We start from the raw sequence: 13,204 nt of genomic DNA on the forward strand, positions 1-13,204 counted from the left end.
AGAAAACTTTTATATTCCTTTCATGGAATGAAGAACACTTGTGTATTTTTCCACTATCGTGGAAATTCCATTGTGTTCTTCATTCCATGAACATGAACTTCAACCAAGTTGAACCAGAAACCATCTAATTTATTTCTTAGAAATCTCTCAAGTTAAATGTAATAGTTGAAGAAACTGACTAATCATTTATCGAACTATCGAAAGCCAATAATTGTAACCCTCATTGGGGCTCACCTTTATAGTAAAATGAAGATGGCAGTAACCTTTTATTTAAATGGATGCTGTACTTTGCGCTAGAATCTAAAAAATGAAAACAAGAATTAATTTCAATGAAAAAATATATGACTCAAATTTACTGCTGTTACACTTTTACAGGAGCTTCTCTCTCCACTAAGCTTGATTTTTATTGCCTACTGAATAAATGACTGTAAGAAGACTTATCATCACAATTAATTAGAAGCCAAGTTAATGTAGAGGATTCCATTTTGTATCCAAGGAGAAGCCAATCCAGGAAAATAATGTAGAGGATATAATGATAACAACACTTGAAACCATGTATTTTTACATTGAATTGTTGCATATGAATTGGGAGATAAAATATGATCTCTCATTGGAAAAAATATACTAATTTAGAAAACATTATCTGCTACTGCAATACAAATGTGTTGGCACTTAAAAAATCAGTGTGCAGTTAACATATCCTGGTACTGATGACAGAGATACACTATTTGATCTGAAATATTAAGCAAAACAAAAATGGAAGATTTAAATATTTTTAAAATAAGCATTAATTGAAAATAAAAACCAAAAAAGTAATTGTTATTGCATAGCTTTTATGGCGCATTTGAAATATTGATTGAAAAGTTACTGCTAGTAATAATGGATTAAGTTTATCTTATTATTGAACACCTTTATTTAACAATGCACACCTTAATTCTACATTGAAAATGCTACCAATAAACGTTATACCCTATTAAGGACAATTTCTAATTCATTTAGTCAAGGCAGGTTGTAATTCATACCAAGAACTAAAATGAAAATTTTCTAAATGAAATTATCAATCTTCAGTCATAAAAATAAAACAGCTTATCAAAAGCAAAACTACATTTCCCTAATCGCATTATTATAATCATTCTGATGTAAATTTCTACTAGTATAAGAAAATAATTTTAGGCCTCAGACACAAGATATTTTTGCAGAGCTTTTCAACTGACAAAAGGAACTTTCATTATGATTATTAGCAATCATTGTAACTGTCAATTGTATCAGGGTCACCCAAGGACTTCATTTGGCTTCTCCAGTAATGCGTAATGGTTATTAGATACATAAATCAAAACTGTACAATGAGGACCAAAGAATATTAAATTGATCTCATTTAATCACAATGAGCTGTATTTAATAGTTAACATGAAATGACAGAGATTCCAATCCCTTACCAATATAAATATGTAAAAGTACAAGAACTAGTCATTGTGAAAAGAATATAAAATGAAACAACTATATATATAACTAATTTGTTACACAGTTGTCAAATTATTCCTTGACAGAAGTATCTAAATGGGTCAACTAAAGGGAGTTTCCCAATAATATTTCAAAACCAACTTGTGTTTCTGAGGCCTAAACGACAATTTATGAGAAGAATGATAGCATTTTAAGTAAAATTATTTACATAATGGAAATAAAACATTTTAAGGTATAAATTATGATATTTAACAATAATTAACACATGAAGTGGCTTTTAAACAAAATGCTAGAGATTACACCATGCATAGCAGCTCTGTTAGCCCCACTGCTATCATCACGGTTGAATTACATCAACACTAGTAACATACAATTTTATAGACCTATAAATGTGATGGCGTGTATATAATTCTTAGCAGCCACCTACTTGAGTGGGCACATCAAAACATGGGAAACAAACTGTTCACGCTATTTCTTCAGTTTCTTGTTTACACAATAGTCACTATGTATAATTACCTTTCCTCTACTTTTTGAGATACATGATCAAGATGGCGGTAATCAATTCCCACAAGTCTGTGGGATGACTCCTGTTCATTTAAGTAGGTGAGGAAGAAAACACTGAAAAGTCAGCAAGTCAATGATCACATGTGTGGTCCACAGTACCTTGCACTTGTCACTCTATTTGAGTGCAAGCGACGAGTTCCAATCTCCTCGTGCTATCCATCATCCCTTCAGTGCTTCGTAAGCTCAGTCCGTGAACACAGGAACAGTGGTGCTGTCCAGGGAGTGTGGTGCTTTTTGGAGTCAAACATCTTACCTTTTGGAGTGTGTGTGCTTTAAGAAGCGAGGGTTTATGAGGGAGAAAATTAAACTGCCGTAAATCATTTCAAAACTCCACCTCCACTAGCAATGACTTTTAACTGAAGAGTTCTCAAGAAATTTAAGTTTTCCCTTGCTCTTAATGAAACTTGTTCACTCTCGGAGACTTCTGTTGAATTGAGATAAAATCACTACAGATTTTTATAAAAATATAAAATTTCATTTATTTAGCATTGTGCCTGCACAACGTTGAAATTTCAATTGTTGGTGTTTTTGGAAGTTAATTTAAATTTTTCAAATATATTTCTTATGTTTAATGACTAGTGTCCTTATCTGATGTCATAGGTAAAAACTCAAGTACCATTCACTTAAAAAGCCCACACAATGATCTCATCGAGAAATTTAGAATTACCACTTCACCTTTCGACAAGCACACCACACAAAAGACTAGGGAACGCAAAGTTATATGACAAAAGATAACCTAAATTGTATTCCATTATCACTCCTTCCTGTGTTCACCAGTAAGAAACAGACCACACAAATCATGCAAGGGCACACAATGATAAGCCACTTTTGAGAAGATGAAGATTGAAACTACTGGATATGAAGTGAAGTTATCCAAGGATGTTTCCTTCCTTCCCTGACATTTGTACATATGCATATGTAATAGCAACACTCGGAAGGTAATTGCACTTTTTAAAATACCTCATTTTTCTTCCTCTTCACAAATGTTTGTATCCTTAGACTCATTATTATCCTCAGATCTTGTACAATCATCTTGTTCTATCTCATCTCCACAATCCCACATGTCCTGACAACTTTCCTTGTCTATCATCACCCCTTCTTCTTCACCACCATGTTCCCAATCAATAATTTCTTTCCCTTCTGCCTCACTCTCTTCCTGCAACTCTAATTCTCTTGAGGAACTTCTTTTCTCAACAGATGCAGGCCTGACTTCCTCTATTATAATAACCGCCTCTTCCGGACTGTCATTTTTCCAGTCTATTTCTTCTCCTTTCACCTCTTCCTCACTCTCTTTGACTGGATTACTCTCATTGCTCTTCTCATCAGGAGCCACCTCTGAAGTCTCCTCTTTAGGGGAAGCATTGCTCCAGCGAGATGGTCGGGTCCTCTCTCCTCTTTTTTGTTTTGGTGTCCCAGTGTCTGCAGATGAAGGGGGCTGCTGGGGGGTACCCCCTACAGGTAATGGAGTGGAGGTGGGAGTGGGAGGGGGCATTTCCTTCATTTCAACTCCACTCCCACCCTCATCTCTCCTTCGGGGGGGCTCACGACCAAATCTCCCGTCCCTGCCCCCATCATGATGTGGACCTCTTGCACCATCTCTTTTTCCCCAACCATCCCAACCTTCCATGCCATGCGGAGGCTCAAATGGGTAATTGCCACCTCGTCCACCTTCTCTGCCATAGAACATCTCTGGATCATCATAGCCAGGATGGAAACCTCTTGGCCCAGGTCCATGACCCTCCATCCAGGGACCTAAAAAAAATTATCATTACATATCATTCCTATTACTTAGCCTCTTGTAGATTGAAGTTACAAATGCAAATGATTTCACACTTTGCGCAAAAAGTCAGATATATTATGTACTTGGGAATTCTCATTATTTTGCAACAAAACTGAGTATTATAAAAGTATGCTCTGTTACTTCCCTTGGCCTGAGCAATGTTACTTACTACTGGAATTTCCTTGTTTTAAACTTTGTCTCAACAGAATGAAGGACTTTTGGATGAATGAAAGCACCATTAAAAATCCTTGTGCCTCACATTTCAAAATAAATTTTTTATAAATTTGAAATTATTGTTCTATGATGAGAAAATAATTCGTATGAAATTTATCAAATTATCTCAAATAACTGCACTCATTTGTGTAAATGACTAAGTGTAAAAGTAGCACTGAACAAAGAATGGATACTGTGGCAGCATCCACTTAGTCATATATACGTGCATTATGAAAGCACTATAATTTCATAAGCCAATTGACTCATGGAAGTCTTTGTGATTGATTGTGAAGACTGTGATTTTAACAATACAAACAAACTTTAATGCAGTTGCAATGATAAAAGGATCATTCTACCATCTTTAAGTCCTCTTTTTAACTAAAAATTCATTATGTTTTAATGTTATGGTATTTTATACTTCACAAAAATGGCCCAAATCAACAACCATTTCATGCAATTTGTCTCCCTTGGCCAGAGTTTCCAAAAATCGGTGCACATATTTTGATTTCCTATGGACATCAACAGCACAAAAGAAAGCCAACATTTTGTCATCACTGCTATCACTACTTTGATGTGTTACACTTGATTTGGTGATATCTAAAATGTCACTATATGTTAAGATCATTGTGGTGGCTACATGAGCATCCACTTTGATACAATTGCATTGACTGAATTCAGTCATCAATTCCAAAACATCAGATACAAAAGACTGAATAAATGACACAAATTTCAAGTACTTCCTTGATAGGTTCAGTTTTTTCTCAGAGCTTTGGTGCCAGTGGAGATGAAAATGCAGCATTTACTATCGTTTGCGATTGCTGATCTGCAAGCATCAATGCTAATATTCCAATTCTCAATACAGTCCATAAAAAAGCTTCCTGTCATCTGCTTGTAAACCTTTTTATTTACTCTGTATTCCATTAATCCATTTCCATAAATTTTTAAGCATCCTAAATTTAATGACGTGATGAAGTGTTCACCTCACTCTTGCTTTTGTTGTTATTCTTTCACTAGAATGTACGAGGGTAGTTTGAAAGGTTCTCAGAATCACCATCAGATGTCAGCGCTAGTGCAATGAGTTTCCTTCAAAGTATTAAGTTATCTTTTATGAGTAAATGCGTAACACCTCAGTGCTCTGGGGAGAGATGTGTTGCAGATGCCTCTCTGTTGTTCCCGTCTAGTGATTTGTGAAGATGGAAAATATTGAGATTCAATCAGTGATTAAATATTCATTAAGAAAGGTATGACAGCAAAGGAAATTCATGATGACTTTCAGAACACTCTGGGGGACTCAGCTTTTTCATATTTAACTGCTGCCAAGTGGACAAACGAGTTTAAGTTTGGTCGGGACAGCTTAGATGATGATCCATGTGGTGGTCAGCCTCAATCTGCCACTACCCCAGAAATAGTGAAAAAGGCATAAAATGGTATGGAGGATTGCCGACTGTAAATACAAGAATTCACTGAATCTGTATGGATGTCATCTGAATGGGGGTATCACATTTTACCAGTGGAATTGGATAGAAAAAATTATCTGCTATATGGGTGCCACAACTCTTAATGCAGGATCACAAATGCATCAGAATGGAAATTTCCAAACAATGTTTCTCCCGTTTTAAGAGCAACCAACAAGATTTTCCAACAAGACACAACAGCAGTCAAAGCAGTGGAAACATGTTGATTCACCACCACCAAAGAAAGCAGAGCCAATACGGTCGCTGGAAAGGTGATCCCTTCAGTTTTCAGGGATGTTTAAGGGATTCTGATCATAGACTATCTTCCCACTGATCAAACAATCACTGAACAATACTACACCAACCTCCTGGACTAAGTACAGCAAAGGTGACACGAAAAAAGGCCAGGTGTGGCAAGGAAGAAAGTCATCTTTCACCAAGACAATGCAAGCCCTCACACAAGTGTCATTGCCATGGAAAATATACGTGAACGAAGATACAAATTGTTGCCACGCCCACCTTATTCGCCTGATATAAGTGCTGTCAAAGAAGCTTGCATGAGTACCCTTAAGGACCTTCCAGAATCCACCAACCAGGGAGCCTTTGAGTAGTAGAAAAGCCACTGACTAAAGCGTTTCGATGCTCAAGGGATGTACTTAGAAGAATTTTGAGGCACTGTAGCACCTGATATAAATCTATTTTTCTGAAAATTTTCCTGATACTTCTAATACTAACCATGTTTTCAGAGAAGGAAGGAAAATCACAGGGCATAACTTAGCTGAGTTTTTGGAACGATTTGATGCTTGAATGAATTGATGAGATAACTTGACTCGAATGTATTTTCCTTCAGAACACAGGGAGCATACAAGGATTTATGCACTACTAGACTCAGAAATCAATTTTCCTGATACTTTTTATACCAACCATATTTTCAGAAAAGGAAGGAAAATCACGGGGCAGTGCTTTGCTCATTCTTTGGAACGATTTGATTCTGGAATGAATTGATGAGAAAACTAGACTTGAATGTATTTTCCTTGAGGACACAGAGCATACAAGGATTTATGCACTACTAGACTCATCCTGCTATTCACTGGGAAACGGGAGTCTCGAGCTGACATCTCAAATACCTGGGTGCAACCACCCGTGGGGACAGGGCGACTCTTCCCCTACTGGAGGACCATCCCCATAATATGACTCCTGCCAGCATGATGACGCACAAGAACCTTGCAAATCTACCTAAGCCAGCCTTTACGAGCAGCAGTTAATCCCTGGGTACACATAGGCTTGGCATCACCTAATGATAATGCACATCACTGAAACCATGGTTGTGCCATATATTAAACGTTTTTATGTGGAATATCATATATTTATTTTCTACCCTCGGCAGCTAAACTGGCCAAATTATGCAACACATTGCTGCCTCATCCACCTTATTCTCCAGTTTTGGCTCTCAGCAATTTCCTTTTGTTACCAAACAAAAAATATAACTTGTTGTACATCAGTTCATTTCAAACAAGGAAGTCATCACTGAAAGGCTTATTTTACGGAATTTGACAAATCATATTTTTTAGATTAATGTTGTCCAATCTTGCATTTATTATAATTTTTCTTCATTCAACAATTTTCTTTGCAAGATTCCATCAGTAACTAAATGCAAGAATTCTAGCATTGTCAAAAAAAACTGAATGTTTTTATTATCGTTCAGGTTAAGAGATAATTGAACTTATTTTGTTTAAAAACACACTTTAGGATGGGACGCTAACTTCCTCAACTATTTTTTTGTTTGCTAGAATGATAAGAAAGCCCCATGCATTTGTGACATTAAATATTTACCTTAGAACTTCAGAAAAAGGGGAAACAAAATGAGATTGCAAAATATTTTATTCTTACTATATGCACTGTTTGAAATTCTCATGCACATAAATAACTGCACATTGAATAATTTCCATTTACCATTATATAAAAACCCTGCCTTTATGTTTACTAAACATTATTGTATAGAAATGCTTGTGGTATGGTAAGCACAGTAAATTTTATTGAAAACCCTCAAATGTGAAGTGGCTTGGTTAAACTTCATTGAAAAGAGAAGTGTAATTGGTCAGCCCTTTTGAAGTGGCATGGTGAAGATCAAAATGTTAAATAGAGTGATATAAGTGTATGCACGGAAAGAAAAATAATGAGCATCTGGAATGGTATGAAGGGAAACGAAGTAAGTGAGATTGAGTTATTGTATAGTACTATCTTAAGTTTCTGAAGGGTCAAAAAAAGACTCCACAAATGTCCTGGCACCAAGGCATTGAGCTAGAGTTTTCAAGGTATATCTAATACCCACCTCTGACTGAGACTCATACTAATAAAAATACTTCATTGTCCTACAAGGACTTCCTTGGTTGTTGTAAGCATGTTATGTCAGTTCAAATTAGCTTGACCCCAATAAGAATGCCATCAAATGAAGAAGATATAAAACTTCATTTCCAGACAAACACATTTCAATAATTCAAGTTTTGGATAATACATCAGTCACATTACTGAATAAAGCCACAAATTGACTTGTAACTACTTTATCCCTCACCAAGATTGCTATAAAAAATGTTATTAAAATATCTGAAGAATTTAAGAATGCTACTTATTGCTATATGGATATCTATACTTGTCAATAATTTGATCCTAATGCCCATTGGGAAAATTTTCTTAATCGATGCCACAAGGTCTAGTTAACCCTCTTAGTGCGGCGGGGATTCCAGGGGTACTAGTGAAAAGTGCGAAAGGTAATTTAAGAAAATGTATCACCTTAGGAAAAAAAAAATTATGAAGTTATTTGTTTAGATATTCTTATGCAGTTTTTTTATTTTAAAATATAATATTGTAGTTAATAATGATATGATACATTTACATCATCTGAAAAATAAATGTAATTATTACAGTATCATAAATTTGAAGAATATTTTTTGAGCAATAATATTTCGATTTTTAGACACAAAACTAATATTTAAAAAAAAACATTTTTCAATAAAACTACGATATTTAAATATAATAAAGAATCATAAAGACATGTAGAAAATATTATAAATAAATGAAGAAAAACCAGTGAATTGCAAATTTTTTTGTCAGCCTCTGCATAGTTCGATTTTGTTGAAAAGGCTGATATCACTGAGTCAAATTGGGACTTTTCCCCTTTCCTTGAGACTGCGGCAATGTGCTTACAATCTAAAGGCAGAAAAAAACCAAGCTCTAACTCACAGAGAACTGCTGACAATGTAATCCATTACACAGGGCGCAATTGATTAGATAGGATGGACGGCAAGAGAAACCAAAATGATTACAAAGCAGTGCTCTCATTTCCATCCTCTCAACAAAGTCTGAATAAGCAGCTATATATCAAGTAGTAGTAGTTTTGAGGGGAGGCGACCGACAGCTAAGGTCATTTGCGCCATAGGGGAAGGACAGGAAAGGATGAAGGGTGGAGAGAAACCCGGCGTCGGCATTAGCCTACTCTTTACGAAAGGCGCCAAGGGGTCCGTGGCTTAACGTCCCATCCGACGGACGGCGTACTCACTCAAAGTGCCCTCCACAAAGCACCTCAAGTAGGGATCGAGATACCTCTGAAAAATATTCAACACCGCCGGGATTTGAACCCGCGCCCTCAGGGTGGGAAGCCAGTACGTTAGCCCCCGCACCATCTCGATCCCCCCTATATATCAACACCACGACAAAACAACACATTCAAGAGATTACAGATGAAAACAGATTAGTAGCCTTTCAGTGGCTTTTCATAGTGGAAAGACCACTAAGAAAAAAAAACGAGCAAACAATTAGGCTGAGCTTCCCGACATGTACAAAACTGAACGAAAAATTATAGTAAGAATTATACTTTTTGAAAACCATTTAAAATTGATAATAAAAATTTAAAAAATTAATTACGTAATTCTATGGAATTCAACCTATCGATAGCACAAAAACCATAAATTATTAAAGAAAAAACCATAAGTTACAACAATTTAAACAATAGCCTATGCAAGAGCCGATATATCGGCCCGCCGCACTTTTCGCCAGGGATACGAAAGCCAATATATCGGCCCGCCGCACTAAGAGGGTTAATAACTGCTACCAACATTTCTCATTTTGTATCATCATCTGGCCTGTAACAAATACTAGATTTCTAATCTTCTGTTTTCATTTTTAAATTTGAATATTATTTAATATTGATATTTTGTCTACTTTAATTAACCTAACTGGGTATGTTTGCATACCTGTACCACATGTGAAAATGTCTTTTATGAATTGTAAATCAAAATTCTTCCTTAATTTTACATTATATTTTAATTCTCAATAGCAAGTATGGAACTTTATTTAATTTGTACCCGTTTGTCATGGTTTTTATAATTGTGGAACCATTATGTTTTTTTGCCTTTCTATATGTATCAGGGTTATTCCCATTAAATAAATGAACTTTTTGAACTCATAAACAACAACAATTGAAAAATCATCTCTCTAACTAAAATATCTAGGAAGAATAAAAAATATTTAATCTTTTTTGAGCTACTATTAAGCCCAAACGATTTTGAATTTTAATCCCCCTTGAATCTTACTCAGCACAATTCCATTGAGAAATCTACTGAAGTTATTCAATAACTAGGATTTCTAATACTTTAGCAATGGCTAAATTATTTCAAAAATTTCAATTGACAAACATTTGGCATTAATTTCAATTTAAATCATACAAACTATAAAATCATCATCCATTGCATTTTTTAACAATTTTAAAATTCACAGGAAGCATTAGGATTCTCATGTTCACTATCATAAGCACACGGCCCTTCCTCACTTCTTATGTTCCGTCAAATACTACATGGATTACGTAAGCCATCCTTGAATCTGTAACAACTTTACTATAACTTATGCATCACTCCCAAAAAAATACCACAATTATAATTTGATCTTCTTATACTAATTTCAAAAAAACAGCTCATTAACATTCTCAAACATGCTTCAGTTATTTAATAATGGGGAGTAACTTTCATCGCCTCGTGCTGTTATATTTTCTTTTGACATATTTCATATGCTGTTGAAAATACAGAGGAAGTAACCAAAAATGCCATTAGAACTATGTATCCTCACACACTGGGATCAGAACCTATATGAATGCCATAATAAGAATTTATATGACTTGAAAACCTATGTACTATGACCAAATGTTTTGCTGGCTTGCTTGCTGTTCAGGCCATCAGGCATTAGATAGTGCTCTCTAATACCCTTTCACCAATATGTTGTTTAGTATATAAGTACATCTTTCTACAGCTATATTAAAAAATTTGGAAGTTGCTATGTGATCATTTTTGTTTAATTCCTAAAATGAACAGGTTCAATAAACAGCATGCTTTGCCAAATTTAATGGCAATCAAAGACAGTGAAGAATTAGGAAATAATACTTGAGGATGAAGGAATGATGTTCTCATATCTTGGATATGGAAGGAGGAATGTGGTTTCAAATCTTGGTCCTAATTTAGAAGAGCCTTGAGAGAAAGATTTGGGGGTTATTCCATTGTCAGATCTTGGAAAACATGAACAGAAAAGCAATAATTCAATACTACAGTAGGTGAAGAGAAATGGAGTGTCAAGAGTCTGCAATGATTTCACAGTTTCTTGCCTATTTATGATGATGATAATAAGAATTTTCTAAGAAAATTTTATTTTCACTATCACAGATATTAAAATAATGCTTTTCCTACCACAAATAGGCCTATCACCATTTGAAGATTTCAGATCTTTCATTTACTTAAATGCTTCAAACAATGTGTCTATGATAATATACATTTGGTTAATAATTATAAGGAAAAAGAGCATAATTCGTTGCATTATCTTTCTCAAAATATTTCATCCTTAACTTCAGAGAAAATACCTGGTTATTTTCACAATTTGGCAATCATAGCACATTGCATAATATATGCCCCTAATTCATCATGAGCTCATTAGCATCTCCTCTAACAGTCTCAAACACATTTACATTTCAAAGAACTATGGGAAAAGCCCTAACAGTAACTTTTTACAATGTCCTGCGCTAATATGCATTAAAATGCTGACATTTCAAAGCATAAAAACTTTTGCCTTAAATGTTAGCTTTAACCTTGCGGACTGTGGCGCATTGCACAAGACTATGAATACCCGTGGCATTGTATGTATGGTTATTCAACATAACATTGTTACTTTAACGCCGCGAAAATTTCAGTTTAAGACGACAGCTTAACTGGCCAAAGCACTTAGCTGGACATTGATAGATCCAGGTTTGAATCCTGATCAAGGCGAATGATTTTTACATTTTGAAATTTCAGCATTTTTACATATATATTGTTTAGGATTCTGGATAAGGTTCGCCTTTCCTTCTATTGTGGAATGAAGCAACCAGGAATGCAAACTTGATCTTAAGAAAAAAAAAGATTTGTTAATTGATTTAAAAAAAAAGAATTATTAATTTATTATTTATCATAAGTACATAATTCCTTTTTACTAATGCGGCTGTATATAGACATTTTTTTGCCAATGCTTCAAAATTTTGTAAAAAATGCAACATATAAGTGTCAATAAATAAATTTCTGGCACACATGGCCACAGCCTTAATATAGCGATGCCTTGTATGCATGGTATGATGCAATAGTTTCCTGTAACCTCCACATCACATTTAGCCTACTGTTTGGGACTTAACACTTCTTAAAGGCTCGTGTAGTTTCTGAATAGTAAACAAGCACAGGATTAATTTCAAATTGCCGCTTGCATCACTAGAGATTCTCGTTATTGGTGTCGGATGGCATTAGCTTTTTGTTCATCTATATGGGAAGCAACCTTTCTACATCATTGAGAACATGTAACAGTTGCATAGATATTCTAGTAATTCTCTTTGAAAAATCTATCTCCTTTGCCTTGTCCTTGAAGAAAATGAAAATTGTTGATGTCGTCTGGTTGCTGATGTACATGCTAGCTGCATGCATCAGCCATGCTTACACCATTTTCTCAATTTTCAATGGTTTTACTTTTAACATCTACTGTTATTTTTATCCTCTTACGGCTGTCATCTTGTGGATTTTTCTTCTGGGACCTTCTTTTTTTAACTATACCCAAAATATTATGAAACTTTGGACAAAAAAATCACAAATAATATGTCTGAACACTAGAAATTTGGATAAATTTGTGAACTTAGGTGTTAGCAGATTGAGTGGTGAACAAAAACTAAACCGGTAGGAGCAAAAATTCTGGGATTTTGGCTTTCTGGCACTCATTATAAGAAAAGTCAATTGTTAAGTGAGTCATTTTAGGGACCAATATTTTTGCTCATTATGCGAATTACTCTATGCATATTACTTGCTATGAGAAGTGCTTGTTAAGCAAGGCTCCCCTGGAATAGTATTTGAAATACTGCATATCTTGCACGCTGATTTACTTATTTATAACCATTAACAAATCAGAACATGGCAAGAAATTATCCATGCTTGATATAAATTCATATTCACAATACCACAAGGTGAGTTAGTCAGAGTATTACACCCAGAGTAATTCAGCTAGCATACGCTTAACTAATCCATCTAAAGAAAACATTTTTTTATCAAGAACTTTCAAATTAATGACACAGCTTCATTACTCAATACCAAAATTGCCATAATTTAAAATTATCATTGAATGCTTCATATTCATATAAATGATAAACCAAAAAGCATGTTAGCATGAGTGGTTTCTAACATAT

At 34.9% G+C, this 13,204-nt stretch overlaps 1 protein-coding gene across 5 annotated transcripts in view; it reads right to left on the reverse strand.

Annotated features, from left to right (window-relative positions):
* Positions 1-886: 886 nt before the first annotated feature.
* The window catches only part of LOC139691045 (SR-related and CTD-associated factor 4-like), an 84,358-nt gene continuing 72,040 nt past the window's right edge, over positions 887-13,204 (reverse strand). For 4 of the 5 annotated variants that reach the window (XM_071588782.1, XM_071588805.1, XM_071588797.1 and 1 more), the window contains exon 23: positions 887-3,777. In XM_071588782.1, the coding sequence (XP_071444883.1) occupies positions 2,987-3,777 (791 nt within the window). In that variant the 3' untranslated portion in view covers positions 887-2,986. The remainder of the gene's footprint in view (positions 3,778-13,204) is intronic. The other variant, XM_071588789.1, reaches the window with a different exon arrangement.

This window comes from Hetaerina americana, unplaced genomic scaffold (assembly GCF_022747635.1).
Source record: "Hetaerina americana unplaced genomic scaffold, ioHetAmer1.1.p SCAF_1, whole genome shotgun sequence".
NCBI lineage: Eukaryota > Metazoa > Arthropoda > Insecta > Odonata > Calopterygidae > Hetaerina > Hetaerina americana.